General features: G+C 40.6%; 1 protein-coding gene across 1 annotated transcript in view; it reads right to left on the bottom strand.

Moving 5' to 3' along the window:
- The window catches only part of NDUFA9 (NADH:ubiquinone oxidoreductase subunit A9), a 37584-nt gene that overhangs the window by 12529 nt on the left and 7991 nt on the right, over nucleotides 1-17064 (bottom strand). The window contains exons 3-6 of the mRNA XM_047066759.1: nucleotides 16609-16706; nucleotides 12256-12347; nucleotides 9733-9874; nucleotides 5200-5302 (exon numbers count right to left, since the gene is read on the bottom strand). Of these exons, the coding sequence (XP_046922715.1) occupies nucleotides 5200-5302; nucleotides 9733-9874; nucleotides 12256-12347; nucleotides 16609-16706 (435 nt within the window). The remainder of the gene's footprint in view (nucleotides 1-5199; nucleotides 5303-9732; nucleotides 9875-12255; nucleotides 12348-16608; nucleotides 16707-17064) is intronic.

The raw sequence follows: 17064 nt of genomic DNA, 5'->3' as shown, positions 1-17064 counted from the left end.
CCAAAACTATCTTTTTGTTTTGGTATTTTTTTAAATGAAATTTATTGTCAAATTGGTTTCCATACAACACCCAGTGCTCATCCCAAAAGGTGCCCTCCTCAATGTCCATCACCCACTTTCCCCTCCCTCCCACCCTCCATCAACCCTCAGCTTATTCTCAGTTTTTAAGAGTCTCTTATGGTTTGGCTCCCTCCATCTCTAACTTTTTTTTTTTCTTTCCCCTCCCCCATGGTCTTCTGTTAAGTTTCTCAGGATCCACATAATAATAAAAACATATGGTACCTGTCTTTCTCTGCCTGACTTATTTCACTTAGCATAACACTCTCCAGTTCCATCCACGTTGATACAAATGGCCAGATTTCATTCTTTCTCATTGCCACGTAGTATTCCATTGTGTATATATACCACAATTTCTTTATCCATTCATCAGTTGATGGACATTTAGGCTCTTTCCATAATTTGGCAATTGTTGAAAGTGCTGCTATAAACATTGGGGTACAAGTGCCCCTATGCATCAGCATTCCTGTATCCCTTGGGTAAATTGCTAGCAGTGCTATTGCCGGGTCATAGGATAGATCTATTTTTAATTTTTTGAGGAACCTCCACACTGTTATCCAGAGCAGCTGCACCAGTTTGCATTCCCACCACAGTGCAAGAGGGTTCCTGTTTCTCCACATCCTCTCCAGCATCTATATTCTCCTGATTTGTTCATTTTAGCCACTCTGACTGGCATGAGGTGGTATCTCAGTGTGGTTTTGATTTGTATTTCCCTGATGAGGAATAATGTTGAGCATCTTTTCATGTTACTGTTTAGTCAAAACTATCTTGAGAAAAAAAAGTTGGAGGTCTCATATCTCTTGATTTCAAAACTTACTACAAAGCTATAGTTATCAGAGATCAAAACAGTGGCATAAAGATAGACATATAAACCAGTGGAATAGAACAGATACAAATAACCTTTATATGTATGGTCAAATGAATTTTTTGGACATGGAACCAAAACCGTTCAACAGGGAAATGACAGCGTTTTCAACAAATGATGCTGGGAGAACTGAATATCCACGTATAAAAGAATGAAGTTGGATCCTTACCTTCCATCATACACAAAAATGAACTCAAGATGGATCAAAGACTTAAACATAAGAGCTAAAACTACAAAATCCCTAAGGAAATATGGGAGAAAGCTTCATGACACTGGACTCAGCAATGATTTCTTGACTATGATACTAAAACATAGGCAACAAAGGAAAAGCAAATAAACTGGACTACATCAAAATTAAAAGCTTCTGTGCACTGAAGGAGAGAGTGAAAAGGCAGCCTGCAGAGTGGGAGAAAATATTTTTAAGTCATATATCTGGTAGGTGTTACTACCCAGAATATATAAAGAGCTCTTATGATTCAACCATAACAAAAAACAACCCAATTGAAAAATAAGCAAAGGATATGAACAGACGTTTTTCCAAATAAGATACACAAAGGGCTAACACATGAAAAAAAAAAAAAAGTTCAACATCACTAATCATTGCAGAAATGCAAATCAAAATCATGAGCTATTACCTTACCCTCATTAGGATGGCTACTAACCAAAAAACAGAAAATAAAAGTGCTGGTGAGGATACAGAAAAATTCGCACCCTGGGCTCTGCACTGTTGGTGAAAGTGTAAACTGGAAAAACCACTATGGAAAATAGTATGTAACTCCTCAAAAAATTAAAAATAGAACTACCATATGATCCAACAATTCTACTTCGGGTATATCCCCCAAAGAACTGAAAGCAGGGTCTCAAAGAGAGATTTGTATATCTGTGTTAATAGCAGCATTATTCACAATAGCCAAAAGGTGGAAGCAACCTAAGCATCCACTGACAGATGAACGGATAAGCAAAATGTGGTGTGTGTATATGGTGGAATATTACTCAGCCTTAAAAAGGGAAGAAAGTCCACCGGGCACCTGGGTGGCTCAATTGGTTAACGGTCCAACTCTTGGTTTCGGCTCCAGTCATGGTCTCACGGTTCCTGAGTTCGAGTACCACATCCAGCTCTGCACTGACAGCACAGAGCCTGCTTGGGACTCTGTCTCTCCCTCACCCTGCCCTTCCCCCACTTGCGCATGCGTGTGCTCTCTCTCTCTCTCTCTCTCTCTCACACACACACACAAATAAACATTTTTAAAAAAAGGAAGGAAACATAATAAATGAGGACATTATACTAAATGAAATTAACCAATGACAAAAAATGGTGTGTGATTCCACATATACGAGATACCTAGAGCAGTCAAATTCAGAGGGGCAGAAAGCAGAATGGTGCTTGCCAGGGGCTGGGGGAAGGAGGGAACAGGAAGGTGTTTACTGGACAGAGTTTCAGTTCTACAAGAAGAAAGGAGCTGCACAGAATAGCTGCAGCGTGCATACACATTAACAGTACTGAACTGTACACTTAGAAGTCAGCTCAGGCAGCCATCACAAAATACCGTAACAGGCTGGCTTAAACAAGAGAAATGTATCTCCTTGCAGCTCTGGAGGCTGCAAAGTCCAGGATCAAGGTGTCAACTGATTTGGCTCCTGGTGAGAACTGTCTTCCTGGCTTGCAGTCAGCCAGCTATGTTCACCCTCAGCCTTTCCTCAGTGCACATGTGCAGGGAGAGAGCTCCTCTTCTCTTAAGGCCACCAAGGACCCCACCCTTATTTCTTTATTTAACATTAATTACCTCCTAAAAAGCCCTATCTCCAAATACAATCACATTAGAAGTTAGTGCTTCAAGAAGAATCTGGGGAGAGGAGGGAAGACAAGGACATAATTCAGTCCAAAGCAAATGGTAAATTTTATATGTGTATTTTACCACAATTTTTTAAATTGGAAATTAATGCAGAATGTGAAACGACATGAGCAATCAGGAGGAAAAAACACACAAAAACACATGATAAAAATATCTAAATTGGATAAATGAACTGTGGTCCATCCATACAATTGAATATTATATTGAATATTATTTAGCCATAAAAAGAAATAAGCTCTCAGCCATGAAAAGACATGAAGGAAACTCTTTTTAATGTTTTATATTTTGAGTGAGTGAGAGAGAGACAAACAGACAGAATGTGAGCGGGGGAGCAGCAGAGAGGAAGAGAGAGAACCGAAGTAGGCTCCAGGCTCTGAGCTGTCAGCACAGAGCCTGATGCAGGGCTTGAACTCACGAATCCTGAGATCCTGACCTGAGCGAAAGTCAGATGTTTACCTGACTGAGCCACCCAGGCACACCCTGAACACAGATTTTTAAGGCAATGAAATTATTCTCTATGATACTCTAATGGTAGATGTTATCATACATTTGTCAAAATACACAGAATGTACAACATAAAGAATGAATCCTAATGTAAATTATGGACTTGAGTTAATAATAATGTATCAATATTGGCTCATCAATTGTAACAAACATACTATACACTAATGCCAAATGTTAATAATAGAGAAAAGTGTGGGGAAAGACTGAGGGATTAAAGAATATATGGGAACCTGTGCTTTCCACTCAACTTTTCTGCAGACCTAAAACTACTCTAAAAAAAATCAAATGGGGCGGGGCGCCTGGGTGGCTCAGTCAGTTGAGCATCTGACTTCATTCAGTTCACGTCATGATCTCACGGCTTGTGAGTTCCAGTTCCACGTGGGGCTCTGTGTTGACAGCTCAGAGCCTGCAGTCTGCTTCAGATTCTGTGTCCCTCTCTCTCTTTGCCCCTCCCTCACTCATGCTCTGTCTCTCTCTCTCTCTCAAGAATAAATAAAACATTAAAAAAATAATAATAAATAAAGTCTATTTAATTTTAAAATAACTCAAGTAAACATGCCAATAAAAAAACTGTAGCAAATATAACCAAAGATGTGTACCCTTAATATACAAAGAGTCTAGACAAATTAGTAAGAAAAACACCTCTCAAAAAAAGCCAAACATACATGGACAAAGGACAAAGAAAACTGAAAGAAATAATATAAATAGCTAATGAGGAGAAATAGAAAGCTAATGATAAAACTGTACCTCACTAACCATCCTACTACTCCCTAGGAGAGGCAGAATCGTCTCCTAATATATAAGTGAATAAATTGACAGGTACCTGGTAATTTGATAGAATCAGAAACTAAAGCTGGGTTCTTATCACAGACTTTAAAAATATATTCTCCCCCCAAGGGTGCCTGGGTGGCTCAACTGGTTAAGCAACTGACTCTTGATTTGGCCTAGGTCATGATCTCACGGTTTGTGAATCTGAGTCCCACACTGGGCTCTGTGCTGACAGCACGGAGCCTACTTGGGGTTCTCTCTCTCTCTCCCTCTCTCCCTCTCTCTCTCTCTCTCTCTCTCTCTCCCTCTCTCTCTGCCCCTCCCCCGCTCACACACGTGCTCTCTCTCCCTCTCTCTCAAAATAAATAATAAATAAAAAAATGTATTCTCCCCTGCCACTCCTGCAAATGTACAGGGAAATCATTTTTTTCCTGTAGAATCTCAAAACCTCATCACTTAGTCAAGGAGACTGATTTCCTTTGCCTAGACAAGTCTAATTATTAAACAAACAAAAACCCTGAGAGTAAGCATAACATGATGCCCAGCTCATGAAAGCAGTTTACATACCAACTACTTCCAGTTTACCAATGGCCAAATTAATATTTATTAATCCCTAATCCCATTCCACAGAAATGGCTATTTACAAGGAAGACCTATTACACGCACCTGACAAAATATGACGCTACCTCTCTGTCTTTCAGATCAACATCTAAGTGACTTGACTGAATGTGGACTAATGTGAGAAAGTAATTAGGAAACAGGGGCTTCATAAGAAAAATAAGTAAGGCCAACATTTAAGCAGGTACTGTGGGCCAGGTGCTGTGACAGGGGCTACTGCATTCCAGTAACACGCCAGTCCTGAGGCAGACATTATCATCTCCATTGCAACAGATAAGGAAGCTGCCTCTTGTGGACTTGCCACCCTCACAGAACTCCCACGACCTTTCTGTGAATCTAAGGTGCTCTTTTCACAGGCTGTAACGAAGATCACACTAGGCAAATAGGACCTCTGGGGAGAAAAAAAGCAACTGGGGGAGAGAAAATACACCTTAGTCTGTCAAATCAGAGAACACTGTTAGCTTATGCTTCACCTCAACCTGGTTAACTCGTATCCTCTTTTCTATGACTAGGACAGAACACAAGCATACATACTTGCAAAATGATTGAGGAATCTATCTTCTCTTCCAAAGATGTCCGAAGGCTTTATGATAATGGCTTCTGGAAAGGCATCTCTCACTTCCTTCTCTCCAACAGCCTAAACAAGCAACCAAACAAAGCAGAGTTCTGAGAGGAGAGAACGAAGCTCGAATTCCTTCTACTATTAGGACGTTACTGGTATTTCAAAGGTCAGTTTCTGCAGATTACGGTATGATTCATAAAGGTCAGTTACCCAGAATTTTTGTTTTTAAATAATACACAAAAATGCCCTGCCTCATATGGCTCTTGTTGGGTTCCTTCCCGTATTTATTCTAGGGAAGCTTAGGCTGAAGAAGAAAGGAGAAAAATCAGAGTAGAACTTTTCTAGCTTCCATTTTTCTTTCTACTTACAGGTCCTCTAGTTTGTGTCAACAATCTAGCAGCCTGCCAGAGAAAGGATAGCGTGGTGGGAGGCCACGATATGGAAGTGGCAGCACACATACATACCCAGAGGAGTTGGGGAGGGGCCAGGAACCTCCCGAACCTCAACACCCTTGCCTATCATCTATCTCCTCCTAGACAAGGCCTCTTTCAATGCAGGTATCAGCACCGAGTCCAGCCTTCCTCTCCACCTGCATGACTCCTGTGAGTGACCTATATGTCTAGGTAGGCTTGAACCTCTCAGTTTCTTGAGCTTCTCAATTCCAATGACCTCCTCTTCTCTCCACTTCTGCCCCTCTCAACTCGTTCAGGCCACAGTCCATATCAACAACTACAAGTGCCTGTCTTCTGAAACACTAAATGAAGACATCCTGCTCTCAGATGGCAACCTCCCATACCTCCAGGTGCTTCATTCATCTCTTCCTGAGATATCTGGTCTTCACCTGAATTCTCAGGCGTTCTAGCCCTCTGATGCTGCTTTCCTACTCATCAAGCCCTCCTAACCTGCCTCAGATTAGATTCCATGGCCCAACTTTTTAATCACTCTCTTACCAATATTGTAAATTACCTTGTCCCTTTGTCTTGACTCCACCCACCAGGCAAAATCCCAATTCTGAAAGAACCCTGTTAGCCTCCTTTGAGCCATGCACTCCTCCTGCCTTCAGAGATGGAGGAAAATAAATCATAATCGGACAACTCAATAAAAAATAAAACCACCCCAATTTGATTAAAAAATGGGAAGAAGATCTGAATAGACATTTTTCCAAAGAAGACATACAGATGGCCAACATGTATAAAAAGGTGCCCAGAATCACTAATCATCAGGGAAATACAAATCAAAACCACAAATAGGTATCGCCTCACACCTATTAGCATGGCGATTATCAAAAAGACAAGAAATAACAAATGTTAGTGAGGATGTGGAGAAAAGGGGGCCCTTGTGCACTATTGGTGGGAATGTAAATTGGTGCAGCCACCGTGGAAAACAGCACGGGGGTTCCTCAAAAATTAAAAAATACAACTACCATATGATCCAGTGATGCCACTTCTGCTAATATGTCCAAAGGAAATGAAAATACTAAGTTGAAAAAATATCTGCATCCCCATGTTTACTGCAGCATTATTTACAACAGCCAAGACATGGAAGCAACCCAAGTGTCCATCGGGGGATGATGGATGAAAAAAATGTGATACACACACACACACACATACACACAAACACACACACACACACACACACACACACAGAATATTTTACTCAGCCATTAAAAAAGGAAACCTTGCCATTTGCAACAATATGGATGGACCTTGAGGACATTATGCTAAGCAAAATAGAGAAAGACAAATACCATATGATCTCACTTATACATGGAATAAAAAAAAACAAAAAACAAACAAAAAGCCACCAAACTCTTAGATACAAAGAACAGATGGCCAGAGGCAGGGGATAAGGGTGGGTGAAATGAGTGAAGGTACAAGGTGTAAGTGAAAGGAACAAACTTGGGAGTTACAAAATAAATAAGTCTCGGGATGTAACATAAAGCATGGCAACTATAGGTAAGGAAAATACTATTTCAAAGTTGCTAATCAAAGAGTAGATCTTAAAAGTTCTCATCTTGAGATAAAAAATCTTTGAATATGTGTGGTGATGTTAACCAGACTTATTGTGGAGATCATCTCTCAATATATACTTATGTCGAATCATTATGTTATATGCCCAAAAGTAATGTAATGTATGTTAATGACACCTGAATTTTAAAAAATCATAAACTGGTACCACTATACACTCTTGTCACCCATTTTAACTGCATCTTCAACATTTCCCACAAGTAGTGCTTTCTTCTAATTAGGTATTCTCTCATGACAGTTTCAAACACTCTCTATCCTATTCAGATTCCTCCCTTACTTTTTTCTTCCTTCCAGTAACCAACTTCACCTTCTAATTCAAAGAAAATACAGCGGCAGACAAAAACCACCTCAAGTTCCCACCACAAAACCTACAATTCTCCTCCTTTCTTACCACACAGGGAAATGGCCCTGCCTCCCATGCTCCAGGGCTCACTTGCCCTTCCTCAGGAACCTGCCCAATTGACTCTCTCCTTTATCCTCAGTCTCTTAACCAGAACCTTCTCACCAGCACTTAAACAATGTCAAGGCCTTGAAAGAAAGAAAGAAAGAAAGAAAGAAAGAAAGAAAGAAAGAAAGAAAGAAAGGAAAAGAGAAGAGAAGAGAAGAGAAGAGAAGAAAAGAAAAGAAAAGAAAAGAAAAAAGAAAAGAAAAAAGAAAAGAAAAGAAAAAAAAAGACAAAGATTCCCAACTCCATATGCTCCTCCAGCTGCCTGCCTCCCTCCATCCTCTTACCAAACCACTTACACATGCTGCCTGCCCTTCCAATCCCCACTGCCTCAGCTCCTGCTCACTCTCTGCTCACCTGTGCTCTGGATTCTGCCCTAACACCTGCGCCCAAACCATTCTTGGTCAGATCACAGATGACTTCCATGTCCGCAGATCCAAGGTGACTTTCTAGTTCTCACCTCCCTTAGCTTCTCAATGGCGTTCGTAAGCAACTACTCTCTCCTTGCGACGGTCTTCCCTTGGCTTCCATGACCTTGTACTCTCCTGGTTTCCCGCCCTCACCACATCTACTCCTTCTCAGTCTTTTTACTTGTTTGGGTTTTTACAGGTGTCTCCTTGTCTACCAGAGCACACTAATCACTGGTACTCCTCTGGGCCCGTCCAAAGTTCTCTCAATCTATGCTTCCTCACTAGGCAATCTTATTCCCAAACATTGCTTCAATTAACTGGTTTTGTATCTCCAAACCAGACCTCATTTCTGAGCTCTAGGATCATAAACCCCATTCACCATTGTGACTTGGATGACTGACACATACCTGAAATGCGACCTGAGTACAAAACTAGATCATCCTCTTCCTTCTCTGTAAATATTCTATCTCAATCTTTGCTGCACAGTGGAACTCTCTAGGGAGACTTAAAAAATACCAAATACCCATGGTCTATCCCCAGAGATTCTATTTTCATTGGCCAGGGTGAAGCCTGGGCATCAGGATTTTTCAAAATTTCCTCAGTGATTCTAATGAGCAGCTACAACTAAGAACCACTGTCCAAAAGCCTTGTCCTTCTCAAGTGTTTCTCATCTTATTCAACAGCACCACCATCTGTCCAGTGGTGTAAGCTACAGGGCTGGGCATCTTGGAGTCTTCTCTCTCCCCCACCACTGACTCCAGTCCCAGCCGCTGCCCTTCCAAATAACCATGGATTCAGAGGATTCTGTGAATGCCAGGGGAGAGGCAGGCACAGAGTGCACACACCCATTCTCCTTCATCCATGCAGTATGAAAATGGTGAGGCTCAGATGTGCTGCTAGCCAGCTCTGTTTCTTACAGAAACAGAGCTTACACAAAAAGAAAGAGGTGAAAGAATCACAGAGAAACAAAGCTGAAACCCTGATGTACCTGGGCACCAATGTGGCTAAGCTTCCCTATCCCAATTGCTGGATTTTTCAGAAACATGGGGCCTTTAACATTGGGTTTTCGGATGCTAGCAATTAAATGCACCTGACTGATAGATGTCCTCTCTCCCCCATTATATGCTCTTATGGCACAGTTCGCTCTTATGGCACAGCTCTCTACTTTGCAACACCAGGCACAACTGGAGTTATTTTCCTCAATGGACTAGAAATGAGATATGGGCTAAGACCAAGTCCGTTTTATTCACTACCGTATGCCTACCGCCTAATTCAATATGCAGCATGCAGTAGGTACTTAATAAATAATTTGTTCAATAAAAAAATGCAGTGGGTCAAAAAGCTGGAGCCATTGTCAAAGAACTCTGAGAACAGGTAATAATGCTCTGTCTTTCTCTGAAGCCCCTTACCATAGTTCCCTGCAAACAGAGGGCACTTAACCAAATTGTCAGAACACAACACACACATATCACACACGTCAATCTAGTTCTGGATACAGAGAATCAGAAGCCCCTTTTAATTCTGGAAATGTCAGTGAGAAACCCTTCTCACTTAACTCATGTTTCAAAGGGGCCAAGAAACTCTGGCTCTGTGAACCACTTCCCAGGTCAACTTGTCACTTACCTTATTTCTCAGATATCTAGAAGAGCTTTTAATATCAGCATTCAGATGTGAAACATGAATGAATTTTTCAACTCCAGCTTCCTTGGACACTTGAGCAATTGCTTGGGGAATCTTCACAAAAACATCCTCAAAATCAAAGTTTCTGAAAGAAAGAAAAAAGGAGGATCAGTTAAGAACACTTGACTCAGGATTTCAAAGTTTTCTGTGATAAACTGGTTTTCCATACTATTGCTGGAATTCATAACAGTTAAACTTTTATTATTTATTTATTTTTAATTTGTGTGTGTGTGTGTGAGAGAGAGAGAGAGAGAGAGAATGAGTGAGGGAAGGGCAGAAGGAGGGAGAGTGGGGGGGGAGAGGAGGAGAGGGAGGGAGGGAGAGAGAGAGGGAGAGAGAGAGGGAGAGAGAGAGAGGGAGAGGGGGCGAGAGAGAGAGAGAGAGAGAGAGAATATGAATCTCAAACAGACTCCATACCTAGCATGGAACCCAACATGGGGCTAGATCCCATGACCCTAAGATCATGACCTGAGCTGAAATCAGGAATCAGACATTCAACCAACTGAGCCATCCAGGCACCCTCATAATAGTTAAATGTTTAAATGGCAATGATTTAACCCAAAATCAAAATATATATGTAAGAAAAAATATATATATATGTATATAGTATATATGTGTGTATTTAACTTTACTGCTCACTGTCATTACTGTAAATAATTTAAACCTCACCATAAGTTATAAATCAGCACACATAATATTCTCTGTCCTCAAGGAATCCCAAGGCTGAGACCCTTTAAGGGTATCTGGCTGCAGTGGTTGGGTAGGGAGGGGGGAAGTGTTGGGAGCTAAACAGGAACCACTTCTTATGCTTGGGCCTTCTTATCCTTTTCCCTCAGGGAAAAAAAAAGAAACTAAAAAATCAGTCACCAATTTAATACAATAACGTTAACATTACATAATAAGATTAATACTTACTCTGTACAAGGCACTGCTATAAGTCACTACAGGAGATATAAAGTCAAAAAAGACCCTGTAAGTAATCAAAGAACTTAAAAATATGTGCTAAGGCAGACATAGATAATCAAACTTAATAAATATTAAGAAAATGGTGTGAACAAAGTGTTGCGGAACTGTGAGATTAAAACACTATTTGTTGATGAACAACCCACACAAAAGGTAAAAAGAACTGTTCAAACCAATATTCATGTTATCTTTAACAGTGTGAACAGATCTAGAACACTGTTTACACAAGAAAAACCAATGTTCAGTTTGACGAACAGCAGGATAGGCAAAATCCTCCTACCTAATCCATCCCAGCTGGACAAATCCAAACACAGCATCGGTAATTCATGAACAACCGGTGGTTCCGTCAAGTTGATGACACCAACCATACTAACACAATCTCTATTAGCTTTTTATGGGTAACATATCACATTGCTTACATACCAGACTTACCGCCGACTAAACCTCTTGAAAGGGTGTTATTGGGTATATAAACGGGTGTTCAATATTAATGCTTAATGATGGACTAATAAAAAATGTGACAACTATAATGCCTGACAGTAGAAGGTACCCAGTGAATGTCTACTGAAACTTAAGTCATCACATGCAAAGAAAAAACAAGAGACATCCAGATGGCTAACAGACACATGAAAAAATGCTCAACCTTGCTCATCATCAGGGAAATACAAATCAAAACCATAATTACTGCCTCATCCCTGTCAGACGGCTAACATTAACAACTCAGGAAACAACAGATGTTGGCGACGATGTGGAGAAAGGGGCACCCTCTTACACTGCAAGTGGGAATGCAAAGTGGCCACTCTGGAAAACAGTATAGAGGTTCCTCAAAAAATTAAAAATAGAATTAGCCTACGACCCAGCAACTCACTACGAAGTATTTATCCAAAGGATACAAAAATGCTGATTCAAAGGGGCACATGCACCCCAATGTTTATAGCAACACTATCAACAACAGCCAAATTCAGAAAGAGCTCATGTGTCCATCAACTGATGAATAAAGAGGGTGTGTGCATGTGTGTGTGTGTACACACACACACACACACACACACACACACAATGGAATATTACTTGACAATCAAAAACAATGAAATCTTGCCATTTGCAGCAACGTGGATGAAACTGGAGTATATATTATGCTAAATGAAATAAATCAGTCAGAGAAAAATAAATATTGTATGATTTCACTCATGTGTGGAATTTAAGAAATAAAACAAATGAACATGGGGAAGAGAAGAAAAAATAAGATAAAAACAGGGAGATAAACTGTAAAAGACTCTTAAATACAGAGAACAAACTGAGGGTGGCTGGAGGGGAGGCGGTGTGGGGGATAGACTAAATGGATGAAGGACATTAAGAAGGGCACTTGTCGGGATGAGCACTGGGTGTTGTATGGAAGTGATGAATCACTAAATTCTGCCCCTGAAACCAATACTACACTGTATGTTAACTAACTTGAATTTGAATTTTAAAAAAAGAAAAAGAAAAATCAAGCCAAAGACTTACTTGGTTTCCCATTCTCGCCCAACAAGATTAATGACCACATTGCTGTGCTTCACTGCTCTTCGGATAGAATCTTTGTCCTTGCCATTCCATTCCTAGAAAAACAGTAGCCGGTCAGATGAAAACATAAGGGGTCTCCCCTGGCACGTTTCAAAATAGGCCATCTGATATAGTCAGAATTTAGTACCATTTTATATAGGCTCCATTTATTACAACAAAAACGGTCATGAGGTCTGAACTCCTTGCTGATTCTCTAGCTCTCCTGGAGACAAATAGGTCAAAGAACATCTATTTCATTCAGGTAATGAAATGACAGAATTGGAAAAGACAATATTCATTTCTAGTGGGGCATATCCATTTTTGGCCACCCAACTGTCCCCAGCAAGTTTGTAAGGGATTCTAGTTACCAAATCTCCCTTCCTGAAACACAGCCAAAGACCAAGGATTATTTGGAAAGAAAATGGACTTTCCCTTTTGGTGGCAACCAGTTACAGACTAAAGACAGGAGGACTATCTCCTAAAGGCTAATGTTAAAATGGGAGCCTTCGTGACTATTTTCTTATTTCTTTTTAACTCTTTCCTCTTCACAATCCCAGATCTAGTCATTTCTACTTCAAAGACATGTCAAGCACACTTGGGGAGGTGTGACCTGCCCCAAAGTGCAGGCTGGGCCCATGGCAGATTTTCGTGTAGAACTAAAGTTCTGAGTGATTCAGACTATAGTCAGACTGACGATTCGGGTCCAAAATAGAAACCAGGGATGAAATAACCCCTAGCAAAGGTACAGCATTTTCTACATTAAAATGAAATTGGATTTTTTAAGCATTTGAATGGGAAATAATAAGCAGTAAGAAGTTTCTTAGGGTCAAATGCTAAGGTGTACGTAAGAGTGAGTGGGGAGGGAGGTGAGGGGGGAAGTGAGCAGGAGGGGGTGCACTAACATCCCTGTGCAATTTAGAAAAGAGAGCCATGGCTACAGAAATCCGATTCCAGAGCAAAAGATGAAGCTCTCAGAAGGAGGAACTAGTTATAAGCGAAGAAGTGTGGGGGGCGGGGGGGACAAGAGAAGTGTAGAGTAATAGCTGTGGAGTCAGACAGGAATGCAAATTCCATTTGCCTTTTTATAAACTGTACAAATTCTCCAACCTCCATGTAAAATTTGAAAATAAAAAATAAAAAATTTGAAAATACAACCTACCTCATGTGTTTGTTATGAAGATTATGTAAAAGAGACATAAAATCTGCTGCACGGTGTTTGACATACCCAACAAAAACAGCAGTTCTACACATACAGAGCTGAAACTTTTTTAGAAAAGATGGCAAAGGGAGAAGAAAAAGAATCCAAGAAGATTCACAGTGGAAGAGATTGGTGCATAACTGCATGAAAGGCCCAAGAGGGATGCCTGGAGAGAGAACTAAAAGGAAACCAAATTCCCAGGGATGAGGCCCAGGGAGCGCACTCAGGTTAGCAAACCAAGTGACCATTAAGACAGAAGTTTCCAATGGAGACCAAAGCAGGGAAATCAGGGCTCCACACCCAGTATGGTCCATCCTTCTCAAAAATAAACAACAGTGAAGTCTCCCCTGTTTTACCTTTCCTGTACTTTACCTTTTGTAAACATTATTAATATTCAAAGTTATATGTTTAGTCTCCATACTCTCTTTTAAGACTGAGAGCTCCCTGTGGTCTTACTCATCAAAGCTTAAATACCTGTGGTAAAAACGGAATATACATCATATGGCTCAATTCCAATGACTCTGCATGTGTAAGCCAGTCAAAGTGTTCACCTATTATTTGCGAAATACTTTAATTCTGAGGACTGACAAGGCGACCCATAATCTCAAGTCACAAAGAAACAGGAGAAAAGCTAAGCTCCTGTAACTGTAACACCATGAAGATTAAGATTTTAGAAAAGAAAAACACTTTATAGAAACAAGAAATTTCCAGTATAGTATTATACTTAGCTTGTGAACTTTCAGTAAAGAATAAATGAAAAGCTATTAAAAGTAAAAATGTAAGAGAGATCACAAATGCTCTGAATGAATGTATCAGAGATCTTAAGGATGTTTACCAAATATTTTTTAAGAGGGGAAAGTGGATTTTGAGAAACTTAACAGAAGACCATGGGGGAAGGGAAGGGGAAAAAAAAGAGAGAGGGAGGGAGGCAAACCATAAGAGACTCTTAAATACTGAGAACTGAGGACAATAAATTATATTAATTAAAAAAAAAAAGAGGGGGGGCGCCTGGGTGGCGCAGTCGGTTAAGCGTCCGACTTCAGCCAGGTCACGATCTCGCGGTCCGTGAGTTCGAGCCCCGCATCAGGCTCTGGGCTGATGGCTCAGAGCCTGGAGCCTGTTTCCGATTCTGTGTCTCCCTCTCTCTCTGCCCCTCCCCCATTCATGCTCTGTCTCTCTCTGTCCCAAAAATAAATAAACGTTGGGGGAAAAAAAAAATTTTTTTTAAATAAAAAAAATAATAAAAAAAAAAAAGAGGGGAAAGTATGTAAATGGAAGAGCTCAACTCCATACAGGATGATAAACACAGGAAAATTTAGGCAGAAGAATAGGAGAGGAAGCATCCAGAGTGTTTCTCAATAGGGTAAATGTAGACATTGGGGCAACAGAGCTCTTTGTGGAAAGGGACTGCCTTGGGCACTGTATGCTACTTAGCATCCCTGGTCCCTAGCTAATAAATCAGCATGATCACCAGTCATTGTGGCAACCATAAAGGCCCACACATTTCTAATCACAGCACTGAAGGGTCTCCCCTACCCTGTATCCCCTCCCTCGCCCCATAGGCAACCACTGGCCCAAAGAAAGAACCTTCAGATTAAAGAGTAACAACAGGGAAGGCACAGCAAGCAGTGTTCTAAGCTAAGTCTGTGCCAAGGAAGCAAGTCACAAAACACCGTATGTGTGATTTTCAGTCTACGGAAGCACTGTCCAACAGAAATATAACATAAGGCACATAGGCAATTCTGAATTTTCTACTCTCACATTTATTGTTATTAATTTTTTTTTTTTTTGAGAGAGAGAGAGTGAGAGAGAGAGAGAGAGAGAGAGAGAGAGAGAATATCTTAAGCAGGCTCCATTCCCAGCACAGGGGCCCGATGCGGGGCTCTCATGACCTGGAAATCATGACCTGAGCCGAAATCAAGAGGTGAATGATTAACCAATTGAGCCACCCAGATACCTCTCCACTAGTCACATCTAAAATAGTAAAATGAGGAGCACCTGGGTGGCTCAGTTGGTTAAGCATCCCAACTTTGGCTCAGGTCACGATCTCACGGTCTGTGAGTTTGAGGCCCACGTTGGGCTCTATGCTGACAGCTCAGAGCCTGGAGAGTGCTTTGGATTCTGTGTGTGTGTCTCTTTCTCTCTATGCCTCTCCTCCACTCACACTCTGTCTCTGTCTCTCTCTCCCTTTCAAAAGTAAATCAACATTAAATTTTTTTTTTTTTTTTTTTAATTTTAGGGGCACCTGGCTGGCTCAGTTGCCTAAGCATCCAACTCTTGGTTTCGGTTCAGGTCATGATCTCATGGTTCAGTTCGTGGGTTCAAGCCCCTATTCAGGCTCTGCGCAGACAGCTCAGGGCCTGCTTGGGATTCTCTCACTCCCTCTCTCTGCCTCTCCCCCCAAGCACACACATGTTCTCTCTGTCTCTCTGTCTCTCTCTCTCAAAATAAATAAATAAATATTTTAAAAACTTTTTTCTTAAAGAGTAAAATGAAACAGGCGAAATTCATTTTAATAATATACTTTATTTAACCAAATATACCCCTTATATTATTTTAATATTTAGTAAGTGTAAAAAATTATTCATGACTTATATTATTTTCTTTGTGCTATGTCGTTGAAATTTGATTGTATTTTATACTTACATCACATCTGAATTAAGATTGGCCACATTTCAAGTGTTCAGTGGCCACATGTGGCTAATGGCTACCATACTGGATGGCAGGGGCCTAGAGCAGGGATCAGCAAATTATGACCCATGGGCAAATCTAGCCTATAGTCTAACTTTGTAAATACACTTTTATTAGAACACAGTCACTCCCATTCATTTATATTTTATCTATGGCTACTTTCAGGCAAAAGGGGAGAGCTGAGTAATCATGACAAAGACCCTATGACCTACAAAGGCTAAAATATTTACCAACTGGCTTTTTACAGAAAATGACATTTGCCAACTGCTAGATAAGAGTTTATAAGAATGAGGTAAATGGAGGATGCCCTTGGTTCACTCTGAGATGAAACTGCTGCTTTATTATACTGCCTCTCTCTCCTAAAAATGACCTCAGTACTTTACATCAGTCAACTCCAGTAATCAGCAATCAGTCACACAGACTCTTACCAGAAAGATAATCTGACCCAGGTCACCCATGGGACGAAGGTGCATGGTGTCATATGCTTCACACCGATAGGGTATGATCACCTGTGACCCCATACGTCCTAAAAAAGAACGGATTGAAACAAGGATCAATACTAACATAATATGAATACTTTATACAACAGTGAGGTGGTAAATATTTAAATTACAGCATGACAAGTAAATGGAAATCATGTTTCACAAAAACATATTTTGCCCTGCTAGAGATGCCATAACTTTTCAGAGACCCCTATTCCTGTTTCAACACCCTACAGAGGAAGAGTGATAATGCTTCCTAACATACAGCAGATCAAAATTACATAAATCCAAGATACAAGTAATCTGTAACACTGTTAAATTGAAAAGAAACATGGTTCATGGTTTTCATTAGGCAACCCTAATACGTGTCACTGAGCATACTGAACTCAAGGAACTTTACTT

Source organism: Lynx rufus, unplaced genomic scaffold, assembly GCF_022079265.1.
Source record: "Lynx rufus isolate CCGP_SWC_20201006 ecotype Redwood Valley unplaced genomic scaffold, mLynRuf1.p SCAF_7, whole genome shotgun sequence".
NCBI lineage: Eukaryota > Metazoa > Chordata > Mammalia > Carnivora > Felidae > Lynx > Lynx rufus.
Note: the sequence above shows the minus strand (reverse complement) of the source record. Positions and strands in the feature narration are given on the sequence as shown.